At 42.9% G+C, this 23,775-nt stretch overlaps 1 protein-coding gene and 2 long non-coding RNA genes across 6 annotated transcripts in view; 2 read left to right on the forward strand and 1 right to left on the reverse strand.

The window, feature by feature from the left end:
* Positions 1–749: 749 nt before the first annotated feature.
* Positions 750–3,547, forward strand: SIX6 (SIX homeobox 6). The gene is made up of 2 exons (XM_077909520.1): positions 750–1,742; positions 2,822–3,547. Exons 1-2 carry the CDS (start codon positions 1,171–1,173, stop codon positions 2,988–2,990), a joined length of 741 nt encoding a protein of 246 aa, XP_077765646.1. The 5' UTR covers positions 750–1,170; the 3' UTR covers positions 2,991–3,547.
* A 2,074-nt stretch (positions 3,548–5,621) lies between these two features.
* On the reverse strand, positions 5,622–7,503 carry LOC144320684 (uncharacterized). The gene is made up of 2 exons (XR_013386298.1): positions 7,193–7,503; positions 5,622–6,115 (listed from the first exon to the last, which is right to left on the reverse strand). It is a non-coding gene; the product is annotated as an uncharacterized LOC144320684 (long non-coding RNA).
* LOC144320683 (uncharacterized) overlaps positions 6,724–23,775 on the forward strand; it is a 69,069-nt gene continuing 52,017 nt past the window's right edge. The window contains exons 1-3 of one of the 4 annotated variants that reach the window (XR_013386295.1): positions 6,724–6,837; positions 9,961–10,050; positions 11,304–12,145. This is a non-coding gene — a long non-coding RNA (uncharacterized LOC144320683). Of the gene's footprint in view, positions 6,838–6,949; positions 7,041–7,625; positions 7,843–9,960; positions 10,051–11,303; positions 12,146–23,775 lie in introns of those variants that run through there. The other 3 variants (XR_013386297.1, XR_013386296.1, XR_013386294.1) reach the window with 3 other exon arrangements.

Below are 23,775 nucleotides of genomic sequence, written 5' to 3' on the forward strand. Positions count from 1 at the left end.
AACACAGGGTAGGGCAAAATCAGCCTGCAAGGAGAGCAAATCAATATTTTTAAAAAGATGTTTGAAATAAGCTTTAAAGTTGCTGTCCTGACCTACCAGTGACTTCTCACTCTAGATGTGGCTATGCTGCACATTTGTTCAAGTCCATTAAACTGGGGAGAGAGGAATGAAAAGTATAAACTTTGGGAGGGGGTGCAATGCCCCTTTTCCTGAGTGTCTAACTTCATGGTCAACACCTGTGTTATCAGGTATGGGATTTGTTCTAGTTGGTATTTAAAATGATTTCAGAAGGCTTTTGAAGGTGTTGGGAATAGCTCGAACTGACCTCTTAACAGATCCCTGGTGCTGTTCCTTCTGCTTCAGACTCACTTCCCACTCGGCTGCTTTGGCAGCTGGAAAAGGGGGAAAGGCATGCGGGATAGGTGCTGGGGGAAAAAAATGAAGTAATCTACTTTCCTCCCTCCCCATCCATGCGCTACCCCCAAAGTTTTCTGTTTCATTACAATTACACTTGGCGAATTCTCGGAGGATTTCAATTTGGCCCAGTCCTCATTGTCCTCTGGAGACCTCTTGACCCAGGCAGCGCATCACTCCAAAGTGGATTCCTGTAGCACTACTGCCTCTTTTGGCAAGGGGGTTGGGGATGGAAGAAAAAGGCTGGAGGAAGGAGTTGAAACGCTGCTGTTCTTGCCTCTCTTTTTCCTCTCTTTTTCTCCTAGCCATTCTCCAGTCTTTTCCTCCTCCAGATTCTGTAAAATACCGAGGAAATGTCCACGGGTGAACGGCGGGCGCTGTCGAGAGCGGGGAGGTGCTGAAATGACCCGGGCGCGCTGGTCGCAGTCTTGATTGGCAGAGAGGGCCGGTGACTGACAGGGGGTCTCCATGGCGCCCGCGCCGCCAATCCGCCCATTCTAGTAGCGGCGCCAGTTCGCCGGCCTGCGTGCCCTAACCGAGCCGAGCCGAACCTAGGCTGCGGGGCCGGCACCTCCTCCAATCCCTCCCGCTCGCTCACTCCCAGCCGTTGAGCCGCCGCAGCTGGCGGGGCAGTGCGTCCCCGCTGCCCTAAGCCGCTTCACGGAGGAGAGCCTGGCGCACCCGGCCAGGCCCGCGGGCATCTGCTGCGCGTCCCGCTCCGCGCTCAGCGTCCCCATTGCAGTCGGCACTGCCTCGATGTTCCAGCTGCCCATCTTGAATTTCAGTCCCCAGCAAGTGGCCGGGGTATGCGAGACTCTGGAGGAGAGCGGCGACGTTGAGCGCCTGGGTCGCTTCCTCTGGTCGCTGCCCGTGGCCCCTGCGGCCTGCGAGGCCCTCAACAAGAATGAATCGGTGCTGCGCGCGCGAGCCATCGTGGCCTTTCATGGTGGCAACTACCGCGAGCTCTACCATATTCTGGAAAACCACAAGTTCACCAAGGAGTCGCATGCCAAGCTGCAGGCGCTGTGGCTCGAAGCGCATTACCAGGAGGCCGAGAAGCTGCGTGGACGGCCCCTGGGGCCGGTGGACAAGTACCGTGTGAGAAAGAAGTTCCCGCTGCCGCGCACAATTTGGGACGGCGAACAGAAGACACACTGTTTCAAGGAGCGCACGCGGCATCTGCTAAGAGAATGGTACCTGCAGGACCCATACCCCAACCCCAGCAAAAAGCGTGAGCTCGCCCAGGCAACCGGACTGACCCCTACACAGGTGGGCAACTGGTTCAAAAACCGCCGACAAAGGGACCGGGCGGCTGCGGCCAAGAACAGGTTGGTACCTAGAGGCCTACACGCCTTGCGCTGCTCAGCCGGGTGGGGCGGGCGAAGGCACCCTGGGCGCCCTTACCCGGGGGCCGGGCGACTTGGATCCCCAGGAGTTGAGAATTCAGTCTGTCTTCAGTTACAAGCCCACTGCGTTCTGGGATCCTGGGTGGGGAGGAGGGGGAAGGTTTCCTTCAGGGCTATTGGTTCTCCATACTCTTTCTCTCGTTCTCGGTGCCTGGAGGTTGCTTCACCTGCTAGTTCCAGTCACCAAACCAAGGCTGCATTGGGAAGGAGAAAGAAATAAAAATTAAAATCCCAGCAATAATTAGGGACCCCGAGGCTAATTCTTGTCAACCTGGGCCCAGGCTCCTAATAAGTAAAGCCTGGCTTATTAGCGATGTGGCAGGTTACTGTGGTCATTTTAAAAGCCCAGATGAATTCTCCTCTAACGGTTTGAAAACAGTTTTCGATGGACTTCTGGATGGAAGTGAGTTGTTTTTTTCCACGCGTGGACAACCCTGCCTCAAAACAGCAAACTAGTCAGCTGAGGCTTTCCCTTCCGCAGAGTGGGGATCTAAATTAGCTAAACATTGCAGCAAGGAACCCAGCCTCATCCCCCCAGGCCCAAACGTTCCGTGCAGTCCTCAGGCAGCCCTTTTTGCTTTTAGCTTTGGTCTGATCCGGCCTCGAGGGCACTGACACGAGCGAGCGCCGGGAGCAGGCGCCCGCTGGGAACGGGGTCCCAATCCAGGAGCCCGATACGTCCTTGTCACCCACAGCTCATTTATCTTGACAGTACTGTAAATCTCCCAAAGGTGGCAAACAACCACGAATGATCCTGTGAGCCCAGCATCTCAGATGGGGAGCCAAGAAAGGATTCGGAAGAAGGATGAGAAAACCGCAGGGCTCTTGGGGAGGCGGCCGCAGACTCCGGCCTGTCCTGTTGCCTCACTTTTCCCACTTAAACTGCCCGGGTCTGTGGGAGATCCGTGGCCGCTGGGCTTAAGGGATGCAGACCCGGGGGGAGGGGGGGCAATGGGCGGCTGTGTTACGCGCTGTGACTGGTATCCCTTTCCTTTCCGTAGACTCCAGCAGCAGGTCCTGTCGCAGGGGTCCGGGCGGGCTCTAAGGGCTGAGGAAGAGGGCACGCCCGAGGTGCTGGGCGCCGCCGCCAGCCCGGCCGCCAGCCTATCCAGCAAGGCAGCCACTTCGGCCATCTCCATTACGTCTAGCGACAGCGAGTGCGACATCTGAACTGCCCACCCAGCACGCTCAGAAACAGAATTCAGTGTAAAAACAAGACAAAATGAAATAGGGAGGGAAGTTGAGAAACCAAGCAAACCCAGCGCTTGTGAAACCAGGTGGCCAGGGACCCGTGGGCTCGGGTTGCCCATTTCCGCCCCCCGCGCCGGCCTGGCTCCACTGGCGCCCTCCGGCCGCTATCACAGGGGTCCGCGGTGAGGCCCAACCCAACGCTACCTTCTCCTTGCTTTGCTTTTTCCCAAGAATTTTGCTGCAAAGATGCCTCCGGAATCCGAACTGCACGCTGAGCGCCTGCCCTAAATCTCCCGTGGGTATTTCACGTCGAAAGGACGCTGTTATATATGTATAACTTTTGCTTTAAAGGTTTTTTTAAAAAACAAAACAAAACAAAACATATATATGCTGTTTATTTACTTATTTAAGAGACTGCCCTGATAGGTTTCTCTGTATCTTGGGAACTTGCTGTTTCTAAAGGGGCAGGGTGGAGCAGATGTGGGTTCCGTGTGAAGAAGCCAAACAATAAAAACCTGGTGAGCAACCTTTCTCAATTAAGTGAGATGCTCTCAGATTCCTTAAAAAAAAAAAAAAAAAAAAAATACTCTTCACCAGGTAAGCAGGAGCCCTTGTGCAAACAGTCTCAGGAGAGTCTTCTTTTCTCTTTTGTGTTCTCTGATGTCTCCTGGTTTATATTTTTTAATGGCCCATGGTAGATCCATAACCACCTGCTCAAAAATTGTCTGTATGTATATACGTGTGTATGACATAATTAAACCTAGAAAATGGCAACATGAGCATCCCGTATAAGGCAACTCCACACATCCTCAAGCACAGGTTACTATTGCTTATCTACCTGACACTCACTTTTATGAAGTGTCAATGGCTTTCAGGAACAATTTAACAAGCCAAACTCTGGGACTCAGTCCTGAGTCCTATTTTATAAAAATGCCAGAGTATTCTGATTTAGGCTCAGCAATTAGGAAGGTTTTTGGTCTCCTTTCAGGACCTCTCCTATACAAAAGCAACAGGCACCCATGACCATGCTAGAGTGAGTATGTACTACACCTAGGATTGAACTCCTATTAAAATAAGACAAAAGATAGGAGAGGTTTTAATAACTAAACTAACATCTTCTTGATGAAGAAGCAGATTTTAATCAAACATACTTTCCACAAAGGGATACTTAGATGAAGGAAAGGATGTAATCAGACATATTGAGGTGAAATAGAAGGTTGCAGAGAAATGACTGGCATTTTAGAAGTCTGATATCTGTATTAAACATGAAATGAGTCATCTAGAGCCAAATTGTCCTGTAACTGCCTCAATTGAAACTATCAAATATTTTTAGGATTTAATTTGTCCTCCCAAAGTGTGTAGGTACATGCAGGCACACACATACCAAAAAACAAAACAAACCCACTGTTCTTGCACTAAAAAAGTATATGGAGAGTCTCTAAAGTTTTTTTTTTTTCCTGGTGAAATGGGTTGTATATTATAAAATTTGACACTGATCTTTAAATCACTTAAGCTGAACTTCCCTCCTTGAGCTCCTCCTGCCACACACACACACACACTCACACACACATACACACACACACTGCACTTTCAATTCACCTCTCTGTCCTTAGCAGATGTCCTTTGGTTCAGAAGCCTACTAACTTATTTGGGTAGAAGTGCCAATGTGCAAACCAAAAAAAAAAAAAAAAAAAGTGAAGTCATGGAAGACAAAAAGCAGTCAAATGGCAAGATACATGAGAGAAGCCCAAGACATGAATAAGGTTGGTTTTTGGTTTTTAAATCACTTAAACAGATTTGGCCTCATTTGGGCTTTATAAATTGTTTTAATTGTATAGAGAGGGGCCCTTATCGAGAGAACTGTTAACAATCAAAACTCTCTTGCACAAGAGCTCTAGATAGGAGTGGGGATGTCTTTTTGATGGAGCTGGTGTTCCTCAGGAAAGCAAGCAAATGCCTTTCTGTGGATCCAGAAAAGCTAGGGTGGTAGAGCTTCCGAAGACTCTTATTTTGTTTCCTAGAACCCACCCCCACCCCCACTTCCTTGAATGCCAAGGAGCTTGGCCAGGATTCCTAAGAGGCAAGGGAGGTACCTAGAGTACAAAATTTAAGGAGGCATTCATTCATTCACTCTCAAGGTCAAGCAAGTACAAAGCATCTGGGAATGAGTGCCTCCTTAAATTTTGCACTATAAGTACTTCCCTTGCCTCACCCTCATCTTGAATCTGCCGAGGAGTATTGCACTTCAAGGAAAAATCAAGAGATTTCCAGTCTTGTTCACCAGACCTTCTAGGTACTAAGCAAGGAGCTATCCAGATCAGCATTTGGAGAAGATCCTTAGCAAATTTTCTCTCTTAAGCTGTTTTCTGGTCTATGAAGGAAGGGAAAGGACTAATTAGCAGAATGATGTAAAGGCAGTTAAGATTCTAAAAATCCCATCCCACTCACCAGTTCAATTGATGCCTAAAGGGAGAAGAAAATGTCCAAAAAGATTTTTTTTTCTCAAGAACAAAGGGCTGTACTGCTAAGAACTAAGCTATCTCTTTACAAATAATTTTTAAATAACCCTTATGGCTTGGTAAAAAAAGAGAAGACCAAACAGTTATGGAGGACTTTTCTTCCAGCTTTAGTGAAAGCCTTTAAAGTACATTTTCCTTTCAATACATTTAATTTGCTTAAAGTAACATGTTGTCTAAGGATTACATTATAAAGCAGGTATTCTGTTTCACCAATCTGTAGGTTTATTTATCTAATTTCACTTTAGAATCTTAATGGGTGACATATTATTTTAAAGAATTTTTAAAATGTTTATCTGAAACCTGGTGGCACCTAATTGCTCTTGTGAGTAATCAATTCCTTGATGATTGGTCCAAATCTTCACACAGATATTTATGATAATTGGTCCAAATCTTCCCTTGGGCAGGTATTGTAAAAGTTTTCGTTTTCTTTCCAAGATTTTTTTTTTCTGTATCAGTTTTATCCCGGTCTAGAAAGGTTTTTGTTTTGTTTGTTTTTAATTCCAGGTAGTGGCAAGGCTGAAGGTTTCCGACTTTGGAGAAATCTCCATATGGTGGGTTTCCTTTCCGTCTTCTGAAATTTATTTCCTGTAACAATTTCCCAAAAAGCAGTTACTCCAGCAGAGTGAAAAGAAGCTGCATTTTTAAAAAAACTGACCAATGTGTGCATTTAACCACCAGCCCCAGCTCAGGCTTTTTTATCGGTTATAAATATTTCAACCACTCGCCAGTTCTACCAAAGGAGCGATGGCTCCCGCTCCCCAAATGCCGCAGTTGCTCGCTTCCTCCACTTTAACGACCCACTTCGCTTCCACCCGCCGAGCACCCCCCCCTCCGCCCCCTTTCCCTTCTCCAGTTTGTTTATAAAAATCTGGGAGGGAGTGAGGGAGGGAGGAGGGAGGAGGGGGGGGATGAGAGGTCGGGGTGTGGGGGGAGGACTTGCTCTTTGTTTACATTAAACAAATGACAGGCAAAGAGCTCAATCAAAATCTTCCTTGACCTCGTTCTCTCTCCCTAATTTTAACAAAAAGGAAAAAAAAATATTGTATCCAAAGAGAACGTGAATGGGGGGGGGGGGGGTAGGAGGGGAGAAGCAGCTTTTCGCTCTATTCAGCCGGGACGCGGGAGCGCGGACGATTTCCGCTCCCATTGTGAGGCGGGGCCCGGGGGCGGCGGTGAATGGGGGGTCTGCCGAGCGGCCCGCGGGGCTGTCAGGCGGCTCAGCGTAATCAGGGCTAATGACGGTGGCCGGGCGCTCCGCGGGACAATGCGCGGGGCCGCGGGGTTTTGTCGGCCTGAATGGCTAATAGGTTCGCCTGGGGGTGCGAGGGGGGCGGTGTCGGGGAAGAGGCGGCGGCGAGGGGAAAAGGGGTCATTGTTCGCGCACCGGCCCGGGCGCCGAGGCGCGTCCCTCTCCCCGCGCGGCGGCCCCCGGGCCGGGAGCGGCCGACTGGAAGGCCGCGGCCGGGAGGCCCCCCGGAGGCCTGCGGCGACAGGGCGGCGGGAACGGCGGGTGCGTGGGTTCCCCGTACGGGAGGCAGCCCCGACACAGCTCTGTTCCCGCGGAGAAGCCCAGAGGCGGGCCCAGAGTCCCCGGGAAGGGGTGTCCCTCCTCCGGGGTTCGGATCGCGACTCCGGGAGGTGACGACTGCACCACACACCCACCTTTTCCGTGCAAGCGCCCTGGAACCTCTCAGACGTGTAGGCCGCGAGCCACTCCTATTGTCAGAGCCCCTGACTCAAATAGCTCGAGGAGAGGAAACCTCTCAGAACCCAGGGGGACGCGGCGTTAAAAACCGCGGCGCGGGGACAAACAAAGGCGCGCGCTCGCCCACAGCCTCGGACGGCGCGGCGGCTCGTGCGCCTCGTGCAAGACGGTGCGCCGCGCGCCGCGAGGCCGCAGCGCGGGTCTGGGCCTGCGCGGGCTGCTGCCGCGCGCGTCCGGCTTGCGTGTGAGGAGGCTGCGCGCCGACGGCCGCTCGCCACCCGCCGCGGTAAGCGCCTCGGGGCGCCGGGGCCCGACCGCCGCGGCTGTCCCGGCGGGCTCTGGGCGGCGGCCGCCACGCGAGCTGCCCGAGCGGGGGCGGGCGGCGGGCGGCGTGCGGCAGAGAGCCTCCCGACTCGGGCAGCCGCGGCCGGGGGCGGAGCGCTCGGCGCGCCCTGCAGATCCCCGCCAGCCGTCGGGGCGCCGACCGAAAGCGGAGCGCTGGAAACCACGAGCGAGCGGCTGCACTCGGGCCGGCCCCCGCCGCCACCCTCGCCGGGTCTCTCGGAAGCTTGGCGGCTCCCGTTCCGGCTCTTCTAAATCTCCTCAGGTTGGATCGCGCCTTGCAGCGCTATTTGCTAGGATTCGTATTCCCACACTGCTTCAGACTTGCCGCACCGCAGGGGACTGGTGGCTGGCGGTGTCGCGTTGTGTGGAGACGGAGGGGTGCGAGGGCGATCCCAGGGCAGAACACGCAGTGTGACGCCTGTGCCTCTGCTCGCTGAGGTGGCGGTGGCCGCGGCCGCCGCCTCTGCGCCCGCTCGGCCGCCTGCCTCCGCGGCTCGCCAGTGCAAGGGGAAGCCTGCGCCACCTCCAAGGAGGCTTTCGTGATTCCGGGCGCTCCCCTTGGAGACCTTTCCGCTTCCTTTTTAGTGCGCTCCCTGGACCTTATACGATGTGTGTTTTAGGCATTGTAATATAGGTCTGCGTTTGTCAATATGTTGGACACCCCCACCCCTCGCCCAGAGTGTAAGCTCCTTAAGGGCAGGGATTGAATTTTATCCATCTTTATATTTCCAGGACCTGGCCTAGTAGCAGGTACTCAATAAATATTTTTAAACTGAAAGAATGAATGGGTCTTTCTTGAAACCCGTCTCGAATTAGTGGAGGCTTACTGCTAGTTCTGAGTTCATTTGAAGAGCAAACGTGACGAATATAGGCTGGACCCCAACATTCACTTAAATACTTCAGGTTAGCAGCTCTGACCGACTTGTCAGGTTCTCTGGGATTGATACTCCCTCTTAAGCATACGGTTTTTCAGAATCCTGTGGCTTTGGGTTCCTAACATGAAAATTACCTTATCACATGCACATTTTCCCAAACAGGTCAGAGTCATCCCTTTAGGTTTCAAAAATTCTAGCTATTACACTCTCTGGACGCTGTATAATAAAATTCATAATGCTTTTGTCTGTTATAGAATGATAGAAGTTTCCCCTTCCAAAATAACTTTCCCTTCTTTCTCTCTCTCCCTCCCTCCTTTACTCCCCCATTTTAGTCTAGACCTACAAATTAAAAGATAAACACACACAAAAAAAATCACAAACTCCAGGTGTCAAATTTTAAGATCTTTGATTGGCACCCCACCCCCATGCTTAGGCTAAGTAAGGGTGAAAACAAGAATTTTCAATAAAATCTTAATCACAAAAGCCCTGTGAAGATCTACTGCTATTAAATTCATCTCGATTTTAAATTTTAATGGACAGAAGCAAGTGAACTGTGTGTGATTTTGAGTTCTGTTAAAATATATATAAAGCTGCCTCGTGGAAAGTCATTTTAGCCTGGCACTGTCAATCTGCAACCTGAGAATGTTGACTTACTATTTGTTTTCAGACTGAGGAGATTAGCCTTGAATTTTTTAGCATGAAATCAAATATCTTAGTTTAGACTGTGCATATTAATTTGATATGCACAGTCTGGTTGGTAGTCAACTAGTTTATTATGCATTACAAACATTTTCAGACATTTAAAATTCCTATTAAAGATTTGTCCATTCAAATTCAGTACGATTTAAAGGCATATTTTATTGCATTGGATATACACCCGACTTTCCATAAATTCATGATGAAGTATGCATTTGAACTAAAGACCTATCCATATATACTAGACATCTGATCTACAAAATTATTTTTGCAGACAAGTGTTACTGTCTGAACCAGATTCAATAGGAATAGAAAAGACAAGCAAATAGGAAAAGAAAAACTATACTAGAAACAGCATGTAGCAATAAACTGATACTTGAAAGGGTGGGATCAAACATACCTTGCTTAAGATACCTTAATCGCGATAGATTTGGGCAAGTCACTCAACTCTTTGAGCCACAGGTTTTACTTCTACAAAATGAGGTTGGTAATATCCAGGGATATTGTGAGTGCTTGGGATAATGTACATAAAACATGGGGACCAGATGCTCACATATATTAGGTGTTCAGTGAATAGAACTTCCCATTTTTCCTTATTAAATGATAGGCCAAGGAAATAAGCTGTACATATTAAAATTATGTTTTAATAGATGTCATCTACATATTTGAAATATTACTGAATTTGAATGCTAAATGCGGTTTTTAGAAGCAGGTCTGCTCACCACCTCTACCAGGGAGGGCCCGTTATGTTGGTTTCCCAGCCATGGTAACGGATGGACTTGTGCTAATGCAACATCGTTCTTTCTTAGGCTTTTAACTCTGCCTGGGGCTGCTTGTCATCTATATGAAGCTCTCCAAAGGGACCTTAGTCCATTCTGCAATTCCGGATAACCCGAAATGTAAGTATGATCAGTGAAGAAAAGATAACCTCTTAGAGAAAATGCAAGGTCTATTTTTTGGAAGAAGCAGTGATCCCAGTTTACTTACATTTGTATTGCTCTTCATAGCTAGTAATGAGATCCTTTCAGCTGCACCATCTCACTTCCTCACAAGAATGCTGTGAGGTGAGTCAGCAGATATGGATGGTTCTTACCTTCCAGATAAAACTGGAGGCTCACGTTGCTTGTGCAGCCAGGACCAGGGAAGAATCAAGATTTTACAGGGCTTAAAGTTTAGATAACTTGAAGGGGAGAATACTCTTTAAGATAAAGGATACAAATTTATGAGTACAAAATTGGGTATTAGAAATTACAACAATTACAAAATTTTAAAACCTAGCAAATACAACAAACATCACAAAATCCAAATGATAACAAAATAAGTTTATTAATTTTCATATATATCTCTAGAATAGTTTTTTTCCCTACTTTTTTTCCCCCTGTGTGTCCTTTTATTGCTTCTATATATGACAACAATTTTACACTACAGACTTGAATAGATAATTCAGTCTTTCCTCTATTATGGGTTGTTTTTAACATTTTATTCATGATTTAGAAAAGCTTCTTTCAGTTTCATAATTCGTTAATAATGCCATATGTAATTTTTTGGATTGGTATCAAATTGGGAAAGCCTCTGTGAAGTTTCTTTCATATATGAACAGATTTCAAGACATAGACATTTCAATTTTCCTTGACACTGACAACACTCATTAGCTAGTTTGTAATCAAGGGCCTTACATATTCATGTTGTGACATATAAATTAGCTCAACAGGCAGTAGGAATATTCCTTATAAGACATGCCTGCACCAGAAGAGCTAACAATAACCTAACAATACACAGAAATAACAACAAACCATAAAAATGTATGCCAGTAAACCCAAACTATATCCCCAATTCAAGTTCCCTGTATAGCAAAAATGACTGGTTACTTCAGTGCCACCCAGCACTAAGGGAAATGTGACAAAGGGAAAATAGGAGTGGATAGAGACAGTGGTCTATTGTAATTAAATTATCTTGTTTTGCAAATTTTCCAAAAATGCATGATCATGTGAACACAGTGCTAGGATCCCTCCCAGAGCCTTTGAAGGGATCTGTGTAAATAAGGTATTTTACAACCTATGTGTCACTTGCAACCTATGTGACTGCTTCTTCACAGGCAAAGTAAGTCTTTGATGAGAACAGGTTTTCCTTTTCTTTTTTCTTTTGAGAACAGGTTTTCAGAATCCATGTCCAGGCCTGCTTTCTATCATCCAGGACATAATGTATTTCCCCAGAAAATTTTGACAAGATTCTACTCAAAAACTGTTTTAAAGGATCCCTGGGTGGCGCAGCGGTTTGGCACCTGCCTTTGGCCCAGGGCGTGATCCTGGAGACCCAGGTTCGAATCCCACGTCAGGCTCCCGGTGTATGGAGCCTGCTTCTCCCTCTGCCTATGTCTCTGCCTCTGTGTGTGTGTGTGTGTGTGTGTGTGACTATCATTAAAAAAAAAAAATACTGTTTTAAAAAAATGGTTCATTGATAGAAGAAAAGAGTTTCAGATTGTAGCTGGCCTTTGGTAGGACTGTGAGATAGACAAGTTACCCCTGAGAACCTAACCTTCCCTTTTGGGAGTTCTTTACCTTGCCTCCTTATGGGTGCTACATCCCAAACTGTAAAAAACCCTTCAGTGCTCTTCACCACCACCCTCTCCCCCCTTTTATCAAAATATATTCTTGGTTGTTACCAAAAAATCAGATAAGCCAATTCACATTGACATACAAATAGCTGCTAAAAGCTTAATAAATTACCTACAGATGGGGGCCTAAGAGGGTACTTACTAACTGCTAGGAGATAATCCTTTAATTCAATAACCCCAAATCACTAATGGTAGCAATTTGGACATCACTAGTAGGCTAGTACAAAATTATTTTTTGGTTGGAAGGGAGCCAGGAGTCCTTCAAGTCATCCCATGGAAGTAGATGACTGCTTCCTGGGTCAAATAGCACCAATATTAAAAATAAAATGAAGTAAAATAAACTTGTTGGGCCCCAACTTTCCGTTTAAATTTCAATTCCTTCTCTGTCATTCCTTTTACTACCATGCTTTGTGGGAAACAATACAGTAGTCTACATTCTTTGCCACAATTTCTTCATATATAGTTACTCCTTAACCTCTTGCAATCTGGCTTTAACTTGCATCATTCCATCAAAATTCTCCCCTCAAAGGACACTCTACTCAGTCCTCAACTACTCAACCTGTTGATCTTTAACACTGTTAAACATCCCCTCCTTCTAAACAGGACCAAGATAAGTTTGGGACAAGCAAGGTACCTAAGGTACAAAATTTAAGGAGGTTTGTGTGTGTGTCTCTCTCTCTCTCTCTCTCCCTCTCCCTCTCCCTTTCCTCACCCCTTTAGAGTTCTACAGGTTCAGGGCTGGCATCTGAGAATACCTCTGAAATTTTGCACCACAAATGCCTCAGCTCCCTTACACTAGTCCCAAGCCCTGCTTCTGAAACAAACAAACTTCTCATTACATTCACAGCATGGCCGGCAATTTCCTGCCTTCTTGCCTTTGCTCATGATGTAGGTGAAAGTGGACCTCCCTGCTTTGTGCCTCCCCTGCACTCTTTCCTACCTTCTTCTGATAGCAGCACTCTTAGAGAACTGCTCCTCCTAATTCAATTATGTTTCTGGTGAGGCTGGCAAACACAGTATCTCCCTTCCCAACTCACAACAGAGTACAACCACCAAGCTGGGCCAGTCCTTTCCAAAATTTCTGAATTGGAAGCAAAGGGGTAACTCTCTTTTTGCTCTTGGATTGAGAGCAATAAGAATATGATGCCACTTGTATCACCTGTTACCGGAAGCAGCCTGTTAGGAAAAGGAGGCAGGATGGAGGAAGGAGATACAGAGAAGGATAATGCTATAAAGTCTTTGTATGCTATTGACACTAATGGTAGCTCCAGTCTTGTCTATTCTGGTTTTGGTTACAGAAATATAGTATGAAATCTCCTACTTTTTCTTTATTTTTTAAGCTATTTTGAGTTTCTGTCACTTGGAAACAAGAGTACTGAGATATAACATAGAATGTTCTTCCTTTTTCATTATCCCATCTCTGTAAATACATGGACTCAACTTTCATGGCTCAACTCAAAGGTCACTTTTCTCCCAAAGCCTTCCTTGATCCTTAGGATTGAATTAATCTCTCCCTTCTTTGAACTGTAGTGGCATTTTATACATCTCTCATAATTATTTAGCTTCATGTCTTATATCTCTTACTATACTACATATTATTCCAGGGCAAGATCCATAATCTCTGTAATCTAAGAACTGAATACAGGATCTTTGATACAGCAAGCAAATCAATAGATTTTTGCTGAATGAATGAATGAATCAAATGGATGAATGAAAATAACTAAAGGATACCTGGGATCTTGCTTAATTTCAGGAAACTTGAATCTGAATAATCTGAAATTCTTTATTTTTTTTAAGATTTCTTTATTTGAGAGAGAGAATGAGCCTGAGTGGGGAGAGGGGCAGAGTTAAAGAATCTCAAGCAGACTCAGCACTGAGCACAGAGCTGATGTGGGGCTCGATTCCATGACCCTGAGATCATGACCCTAGCAGAAGTCTAGAGTCAGACACCTAACCGATTGGCCACTCAGGCAACCCTAAAGTTCTTTGAAAAGGAAAAGGGGCCTTTTTTTCTAAAAGAAAAATAAAAGAAGGAATGGCCCACTGATTGCTAGAGAAAATGATGAATGTTAAAGGATGCCAGAGTTCTTTCAAACATGGGAAATGAGACCTATGTTTATGTATACTCATATATGAATAAACAAATTCTAGAAGAATATACAAGAAGCTATAAACAGTAGTTTCAAGTCTGGAGGAGCAACTGAGCAGATGGTGGACAGAAGTGGAAGAGAGATTTTTCACTGTATACTTTGTATATTTTAATTTGTTTAATCATGTACATCATTACCTATTCAAAAGTTAAATTAAAACTAAATGAATAAAAGAATATCTAAATAAAGTAGTTTATTATAGAAATTATCCACCTACAAGATGAAAGGAAAAGTCTTTCTTAATGTAATGTGGTGATAGCACCATGCTCTGGTTTAAAAAGTGAAATAGCTCAAATAATTTATATAGAAAAAAAGATGTTGCAGTCTGGAAAATTCTACTGGAGATCTCAACAGGTGGAACAAATAGCCTTGGTAATGATAATGACACTGATGTTGAAGCTAAATGCAAAGGGTTCAAATAAAATTGTTCCACATTATTAAAAAAGGATAACAGAGAACAGAATTCTCCATCTACTAATTAGTGTTTTTCTTTCCAGGAATCATCCATCCATTCATTCAATATATATTGGGCTCATAGTACATGCAAGGCATTTTCTGCTCTCCAGCCACACTAAAAATCTCTTCATCTCTTAACCATTTAAGTAATTATTAGTAAATGACTGTCCAATAGTTAAAGATTAGAAGATAGAACTATGAGAGGAGTAGAGGGAGAGAGATAAGTGGACTCCATGCTGAGCACAGAGCCCCACACAGGGCTCAATTCCATGACCCCAAGATCATAACCTGAGTGGAAATCAGGAGTCAGGTTCAACTGACTGAGCCACCCAGGTGCCCCATTATATTCTTTAAAAAAAAAAGATTTTATTTTTTTTAAAGATTTATTTATTTTAAAGAAAGAGAGTGCTCACATGTGCTCACATGTGCATGAGTGGAGAGGGCCAGAAAGAGAGAAAGTCTCAAGCAGACTCACCACTGAACACAGAGTCTGAGGCAGCGCTTGATCTCAAGACCCTGAGCTGTTGACCTGAGCCGAAATCAAGAGTCCTACATTTAACCAACTGAGCTACCCAGGCGCCCCAAAAAAGATTTTATTTTCAAGTAATCTCTATACCCAACATGAGGCTCAGACTTAAAACCCAGAGACCAGGAGTTGCATGCTGTAGTGACTAAGCCAGTCAGGTGCCCCAGTGAATTACATTCTTGGACCTTGAAGGAAGGGACTGAGGTGGTATCTGCATCCAGAAATCTTAGAGAATAAATGGATAATGGGAGAGGTACCAGAACCCTGGAATGGGAAAATAATCTCCTTTGCTCAGAAAGAGAAAAAAGAGTAGATTTTAGAAACCATAGATTGAACCATTAGTTGTCTAACTGCAGGGAAGACCACAGTTTCCATCCTAAGTCAACATTTTTAGTCTGGACTTAAATGAAGGTTAAAAAAAAAGTCAAGTATTTTCAATGAAGAGCATTATAACCAAAAAATAATCAACACGATGGATGATAGAAACAAAATTCAAGACGATCCTACTTGACTGGAATGGTGAGCTAAAACTAGCAAGATAAACTTTAATAAGTCTCTCCCAAATATCTAGGCTTTAGCAACCTGTAACTACAAAATTAGGTCATAGGATCACAGGTCACACTTCCGCTAAATAGGAAAATTACAGTGGACCCTGTTGGCTTGGTTGAAGGAAACTACCTTGGTTGGAGAAATTTCCCCATATCATGTTACAAGTGTCTTTTTTTTTCTGCTATAACCACCTTATCTTGATCCCACACTCTTGATACTACATGAGATTACCAAAATGCTGGGCATAGTTGTTTGTGCTCTATACCTATGATTCCCTTATTGTAACTTCTCTGGCCTCAAGGAAGAAGATTCTGTTCTCCCCTTTTCACCTCTATCCATGTAGGACAGACTCCGCACTAAAATCCCTGAAGTACAGCTAATGTGTAGCCAGAACCTGTGAATAAAATTTTGCTTAAGGGTTAGAGGGTAACAGAAAGGAAGTATAAAGCAAGAAATTCAAGCGCTGCTTGAAGTGACTGTTATTAGGACCCGAAGACTGAGTTCTTGCCAGATCCTGGCCTGCCTCTTCTTCCTTGGACCATCCATTCACTGAGAGTGCTTTGACATCTCTACCCCTACAAGTTCAAACTATACCCCCCTCCCCAAGGCCCAGAGAGAAAAAGAGAGAAGTTTACCCTAACCCATCTCTCAGTCTAAGCTGCACAGTTAAAGATAGCTGAAAAGTGTAGGCCTCCATAGCATTCAACTATATGGCATCTAGAAATGTGGGCAGAAACTGAGCCCATCAGGGCATAGAGCAGTGTTGGACCACAGGGCAAAGCCAAATAAAAGGAATCCGCTAATTAGAGAAATGGTTGATTCCAGGGCTGGGGCAGGATGAGCCTGGATAATCTTGTGGTACCAGAAAACAAGGAAATTCTCAAAAAAGCATAGAATAAGTCAAAAGCCAAACTGAAGGAACCCCACAATGGTCAAATTTGGAACAATTTGACCTAACAAACTGACATCATCAATGATGATAGTATTAGATTTTAATTTATAAAATAAATATCCATGAGTCACATAATTGAATAAATAAATGAGGAAAAATGGCAGCTCTTCCTTATAGAATTCCAATTAATAAATGTAGAGAGAGGGACACCTGGGTGGCTCAGTGGTTAGGTGCCTGCCTTCAGCTCAGGGTGTGATCCTGGAGTCCTGGGATCAAGTCCCATATCAGGCTCCCTGCATGGAGCCTGCTTCTCCCTCTGCCTATGTCTCTGCCTCTCTTTCTCTTTCTGTCTCTCATGAGTAAATATATAAAATCTTAATAAATAAATAAATAAATGTAGAGAGAGTTTAAGAAGTACAAAGTCACCACTGGGCATACTTGCAATAGTATTTGTTATAGACAAGATCTACCTATGGATGCAAAAATTAAGGGGCAAAAGTTTGAGAAGAAACAGGATATTAGCCAAACTCTCGAAATATCCCAAGATAATTATCAATTGCAAAGGGAAAATAGTGATTTTACAGTAAAGAAACCTGACATTACTAACTTAACCAAGCAATCAAGATTAGCATCACCAGTAATAAAACATATAAATATCATGTACCTCTGTTATATCCTAAGAAGGACATAAAATGACTTGTATGATATTCTTGCCAAAAATGCATAACCTTGTCATGAGAAAACATTAAACCCAAATTGGAGAGACATTCTACAAACTAACCAGTATTCCTCAAAAGTGTCAAGGTTGCAAAAGATAAGAAAAAAACTAAAGATTGACAGAGACTGAAGAGAGATACAACTAAATGCAATGTGGAATCCAAGATGAGATCCTAAATGGAAAAAAAAAAAAAAAAAAAGACACCGGAGAAAACTGGTGAACTTTCAATAAGGTTCATAATTTAGTTAATAACAATGTGCCACTATTAATCCTGTTCTTCCATTGTACAATGGTTAAATAATTAGTTAACATTAGGAGAAGCTGGGTGAAGTATATATATGGAATCTTTGCACTATTTTTGCATATTTTCTATTATAAAAATTTTAAAGTATCAGCTTTCTGGAATAAATTAATCAGTTATTCATTTGTTAAATCAAACTGCAAAAACCAAGAAAAATAATTTTGCATAATTTTAATTCACCCAATGAAAAACATTAAATTGATTTCCTCTCTCATCCCCTCAGACACACACACACACACACACACACACACACACAAACCAACTGAGGAGGCCTTCAAAAAACATCTGTGTTAAGATTACCATATTACCTTAGCTGAGTCACCATGAATCACCAGAGGACATACTGTTATTTAATTTGTATCTGCTTGTTAATATGGCATTCCCTAATCAATTTTTTAGAATCCTTTAAAATGTACTGTTCCTTAATCTTGAATTCTGCCTCAAAACACACATGTTGTCTCTGAATTATTTCTTAAATTTGCATGACTACTATTGCCTTTAGCATAGACTCTTTTGTTCTTCCCCTTCTACAAAAGAGGTTTAGCAGTTATCCAAGGAAGTCAAAGATGCATGTCTATTGTATATCTTTTTGTGTGTGTGTGTATTGTATATCTTAAGTAATATATGGGAATAAAGACTATTCCTGATTCCTTTTTCCCCTTGTTATGTCAAGTTAGACTTTGAGAGAAGTCCTGGGGACCCTCCCCATCTCAAAGAAAGTTCCAAAGGCTTCCAAAGAGAGCTCACTGCTACAGACTAATAGGAGAGAAAGAGTGAACAGGTGCAGAGTGAAAGCAATGGTAGTATTTTGAAGGTGGAATTGGAAAAAAAAAACAAACAAAACCAAGTATCCCTTTAAAGTTTGAAGTCTTCACACTTTCCTATATACTCTTAAATAATTTCTTTGCTCTATCAATTTTTGGTATAAAAATTTCTGAATTTTGAAGACAAATATAATTTCTGGTTATTTGCATTATACTCTAGGTAGATAACCAATCAGATTTCTCCTTTTGCTCTAAAAACCTTATTCTTCTAAGAAATAAATCCAAAGAAGTTAAAAACTAGTCAGGCTTTCAATTTGTATCTTAGGCAAGTTCCTTTGCAGCTAACCAATGAGCTAAGAGGAAATACTACAGTTTAAAGTAAGTATCTTAGATTTAGTAGAGCGTCTGATTAAACTGACTCCTGTGGATGAGCACTGGGTATTATACTATATGGTGACAAATTGAATTTAAAATAAAATAAAATAAACTGACTCCTGTTTGCAGGACCTCTGGGCAATAATACAGACTTAGGTTACAAAAACCTAGTATCACTACTATTCTAATGGAGAGAACACATTTCTTTCTCAATTGACGCATTAACCAATAATGACTAGACTCAGTAATTATAAAATCACAATAAGGGGCTACACATAAAAGCCACGGAACTTCCTCCAAGTTATTACAATAATAACTTGTCTGATTTCTTGTTAATACATTTGTCCTGGGGCACCTGGGTGGCTCAGTCAGTTAAGCATCTGGCTTTGCCTCAGGTCATGATCCCAGGGTCCTGGGATTGAGCCCTGAGTCTCCTTCCCTGCTCAATAGGAGTCTGCTTCTCCCTCTCCCTCTGCTTCTCCCCACCCCACTCACTCATACTCTCTCTCTCTCTCTCTCGCTCGCTCGCTCTTTCAAATAAATAAATAAAATATTTTTAAAAATACATTTGTCCTTTATACCTAGGCCCTTTTAATTGGGATTTGTGGCTTTACTCCTTCCACTCTCTCAAGCCCCATGACTTCTGCTCCCTCTGGCAGAGCCCTCTTCTTATGCATTAAGGGAACAGACATAAAGCTAGCCTGTTTTTCATCCTATACCTCAGATGTGGTACCTCAAGTTCAACTGTGCTTCTAAAACTAAGCCTTTGCCTTCTCCCTGGTTCCAGTGCCTTATATACTTATCTTGATAATCTGCCCTCTCCCAGTCTCTGTACTTTACCTTGGTCTTTACCTCACTTGTCCAATCTCTATATTCATCCCCCAACCTATTCACATCACTTGAATACTATCCCTAAGCTGCAGTCCTGGAGATGGAGCCCTGTTACTAGCCACCAATTCTCTCTAATTCTGAGGATCAAGAAGTCACACTCTGCCCACCTTGGCTTCTTCCACTGCCCATAGAAAGATGTTCTATTCAGTTTCAGCCTTGCTGCATGACTAGGTCACCCCACCACAGACCAGAGACCTAGCCCTACCCCCATACCCTTCTATTTCTCACATTATATCATGTTTTAAGGAGAATAGTATATTCCAGATGTATCTTACTTTAGTATTTCTTGAAACTATGTTCAAAGTAAGTGTGCTAATCATTGTTCTTCTAGTTGAGAGCACTTAACAAGTCATAAACTGTACATAGTCCAAAAGAATATCGAAATTTATATGATAGTACTCCTGATAAAGAAAAATTCAAATAATTAAATCTAAAACCTTCACAACTCAGCCTCACACAGGTAATCTCCTTCAGTTTTCTGCTGACCAGATGCTATAAAATTATACCCAATTCGCAAATGTATTCTAGAGTACTGCTACTCAAGGATGGTCCTTGAAGCTTGCTTAGAAATAAGAATCTTGGGGCAGGGGGCAGCCCGGTGGCTCAGCAGTTTAGCACCACCTTCAGCCTAGGGTGTGATCCTGGAGACCTGGGATCGAGTCCCACATCGGGCTCCCTGCATGGAGGCTGCTTCTCCCTCTGCCTGTGTCTCTTCCTCTCTCTCTCTCTCTCTCTGTCTCTCATGAATAAAATAAAATCTCTAAAAAAGAAGTAAAGAATCTCAGATCCCCCCACCCCAAAACTACTAAATTAGAAACAACTTTAACAAAATCCCCAAATTTGAAAAGCACTTTTCCACAGTTATTAGAACCTTAACTATATTTTCTTCAGTAACTTTAGAAAACATATAACTATTTTCATCTTTGCACTATTCCAGTTTGAGACACCACCTCTCCCCCATTCTGTGTGGATCTGGTGGAGCTACTAATCAGTATCATACTTCCATTCCCCATCACCTCCACCAAGGGGCAGAACTGCAAGCCATGCCAAGCTGACCACAGGACTGTAGTCGTCTGAAGATAGTGACTGGCCTAAGTGGCCAGTTTGACAAGTAATCCAACACAGAGAGATCAATATTCATGAAATTTTCCAAATTGAAAGCCAATAGTTTTCTCTCTCCTGTTGGAGCTGAACATATAGAACAACGACACCAGTAATGACATCTGCATTGCCAGAGGCCATATTTCCGTCATAAGGAGAAATGCCCTATAAAATAGAAAAGAACAAAACTAAGCTGAAAGGAGAGACCAATAAAAAAGGAGAATCCTAAAACTATCATTTGAGACCCTGGATCCAGGTATGCCCAAAGTCAGATAGATGTTCTTCAGATGTTCCCCACTTATGTGAACAAGTTGTTTTTTTGTTTTGTTTTTCACTTAAACTGGTTTGCATTGAGCTTCCTTCATTTGGACCCATGCTTCTTGACTAACACACAATTTATTGCTATAATATTTATTCTTTTTTATTAGTCTAATCAGCTTATTTTTCTTAATCTTTTTTTCCCATAGATTTTTTTTAAACTGACACCATTTGTGGGTTTTGGAGGACTGCTATTTGAACACCAAACTCCTAGCTGTTTTTCCTGATAGTCTGTTTATTCTACCGTCCCTTGGGAACCCCCCTGAAACTCCTAAGAACCCTCTAAAGAGCACTTCTTTCTTATCAAAGCTGACATGTGTGGGTTTTTTCCCCTTTCTGATTGGCAATGTTTCTGAATATTTTTCAAATCTTATATATGAATACTTAGTTGAGAGGACAATAGATTGGCCTATTGCTAAGTGGATTCAGAGAACACTTAATGGAAGCTCCATGCATTAATTCTACAAGAAGAGCCACTGGACACATTGTAATAATGATGAAAGATCTAAATGGTTACAATGCTTGCTTTCGAAAACACTGAGTGCATCATAGCCATTTTAAAAGATTGCTTCAGCTCAGATCATTTGGTAAAGCTAAAGCAAAGGAATAGAAACATTTCCCTTAGAAAACCAATTCTAACTAGTTATAGGGCAAATGTGAACCATCACATTTATCCACTTATCCTTGGAAATCTAGAGACAATAAATGTGTATATAGTAAAACAGAAGGAGATCATCTGAAATCATTTTTTTTTGTCTTGAAGTGATGTAGCCATGATAACATGATAAAGCTCTTTTTTACTTGGTTCAAAAATAACCACTTCTCTGTAACACTGGAGTGAGGCTAATGTGAGAAGAAAGAAAAAAATAATACCCCAGTAACACTTCCAAACCACACTCATACAGTAAGGTCATGAGGGTTAGCAGTTCTACATTCAACATAATGGATTTATGCAAACTGGTCAGCATCACTCTGCTTCATGGTCACAAAAGCTCCCTTAACTATGTTTTACAATTGTATCTTACTTGTTATAAATAAAAACAACAACCGGTACATAGTGTTAGTCTAGGTCAGACTAATGATTCATCTACTCCTGTGGTTTTCTTTTTCTTTATTTCTAACTATATAACTTATTTAGGTGGAGAAAAGGTCAGGAAGTCCTCTTACTCTACATGTTCTCACTTTCTAGGGAAAAAAGAACTTGATAATAACAAAATGGCAGCCACACATTCATTACCTTACAAGAAAAGAATAGTAGCAATTCTGTAAATATTTTCATTTACATACCAATAAGAGCACTTTAGAACGATAAGAACTCGAGACATCACTAGTAAATAATAAAATATCCTTCTGAAAAACTGGAATACCAACTATGTATGTATATAAAAAGTAAGAGCTTTGCAATATCTTGTTCAGGCTTATTACTAAGCTATAGTGACTTAAATACATGCCATGCTGCCTTATATACCTTGTGCTATCCAATAGCCACTAGCCACATGCAGCTATTGAGTACTTGAAATACAATACAAATTTTGCTTGGGATGTGCTGTAAATTTAAAACACACATTGGGTTTTAGGGGCATCTGGGTGGCTCAGTCAGTTAAGCATCTGCCTTCTGCCCAGGTCATGATTCCAGGCCCCTGGAATGGAACCCCTTGTCAGAGTTTCTGCTCAGTGAGGTGTCTTTCTCCCTCTCCCTCTGCCTCCTGCTGCCCCATGCTTGTACACACTCTCTCTCTCTGTCAAATAAATAAATAAAATCTTTAAAATAAATAAATAAAAAAGATACACATTGGATCTCAAAAACAGTACTAAAGAAATTAAATATTAATACACGTTTATATTAAATACACATTGAAATGATATTTTGGATATATTGTGTTAAATGAAAGATGTGAAAATTAATTTTACCTGTTTCTTATTACTTTTTTTTTTTTTTTTTTTTTTTTATGATAGTCACAGAGAGAGAGAGAGGCAGAGACACAGGCAGAGGGAGAAGCAGGCTCCATGCACCGGGAGCCCGATGTGGGATTCGATCCCGGGTCTCCAGGATCGCGCCCTGGGCCAAAGGCAGGCGCCAAACCGCTGCGCCACCCAGGGATCCCTCTTATTACTTTTTAAAAACCACTTTGGGGGATCCCTGGGTGGCTCAGCGGTTTAGCGCCTGCCTTTGGCCCAGGACACGATCCTGGAGTCACGGGATCGAGTCCTGCGTCAGGCTCCGGGCATGGGGCCTACTTCTCCCTTCTCCTGTGTCTCTGCCTCTCTCTCTCTCTCTGTGTCTATAATGAATTAAAAAAAAAAAAACTTTAAAAACCACTTTGTATTCTTTCTTTTAAAGATTTTATTTATTTGAGAGAGACCATGAGTGAGGAGGAGGGGCAGAGGGAGAGAGAGAAGCAGATTCCTCGCTGACCAGGAGACACAGGGCTTGATCCCAGGACCCTAAGATTATATATATATATAATTATAAGATTATATATATATATATGATTATATATAATCTTATATATATTATATTATATATATATTATATATATTATATTATATATAATCTTATATATATATAATTTATATATATAATCTATATATATATATATTCCTGGTAATACACTATTTTTTGTTTATGGACTCCAAATTTTATTATTTCATTTCATATTAGTGATTCATTAGTGAGTGTATTAGTCTGCTTAGACTGGTGTAACAAAATACCACAGACTAGGTGGCTCAAAAACCAGAAAATTATTTTCTCAGCTCTGGAGACTAAAAGTCCAAGAGCAAGCTGCCAACAGGGTTGGTTTCTGGTTAGGTCTCTCTCCTCAGCTTGCAGACAGTGCCTTCTTCATGTGTCCACACATGATAAGCTTGTAACGCTTTGTCTTCTTATAAGGACATCAGTCCTATTGGATTAGGGTCCTATTCTTCTGACCTCATTTAACCTTAATTAAATGGTTTTTAATGGTTCCCTA

The sequence above is a fragment of the Canis aureus genome, chromosome 9, assembly GCF_053574225.1.
Source record: "Canis aureus isolate CA01 chromosome 9, VMU_Caureus_v.1.0, whole genome shotgun sequence".
In the NCBI taxonomy this organism is placed as follows: Eukaryota; Metazoa; Chordata; class Mammalia; order Carnivora; family Canidae; genus Canis; species Canis aureus.

Bases quoted from the DNA above. Each gene is read 5' to 3' on its own strand.
- SIX6 (XM_077909520.1), top strand. From the start codon at position 1,171: ATGTTCCAGCTGCCCATCTTGAATTTCAGTCCCCAGCAAGTGGCCGGG. The intron at 1,743-2,821 runs GTTGGTACCTAG...TCCTTTCCGTAG, and splicing joins GCGGCTGCGGCCAAGAACAG to ACTCCAGCAGCAGGTCCTGT.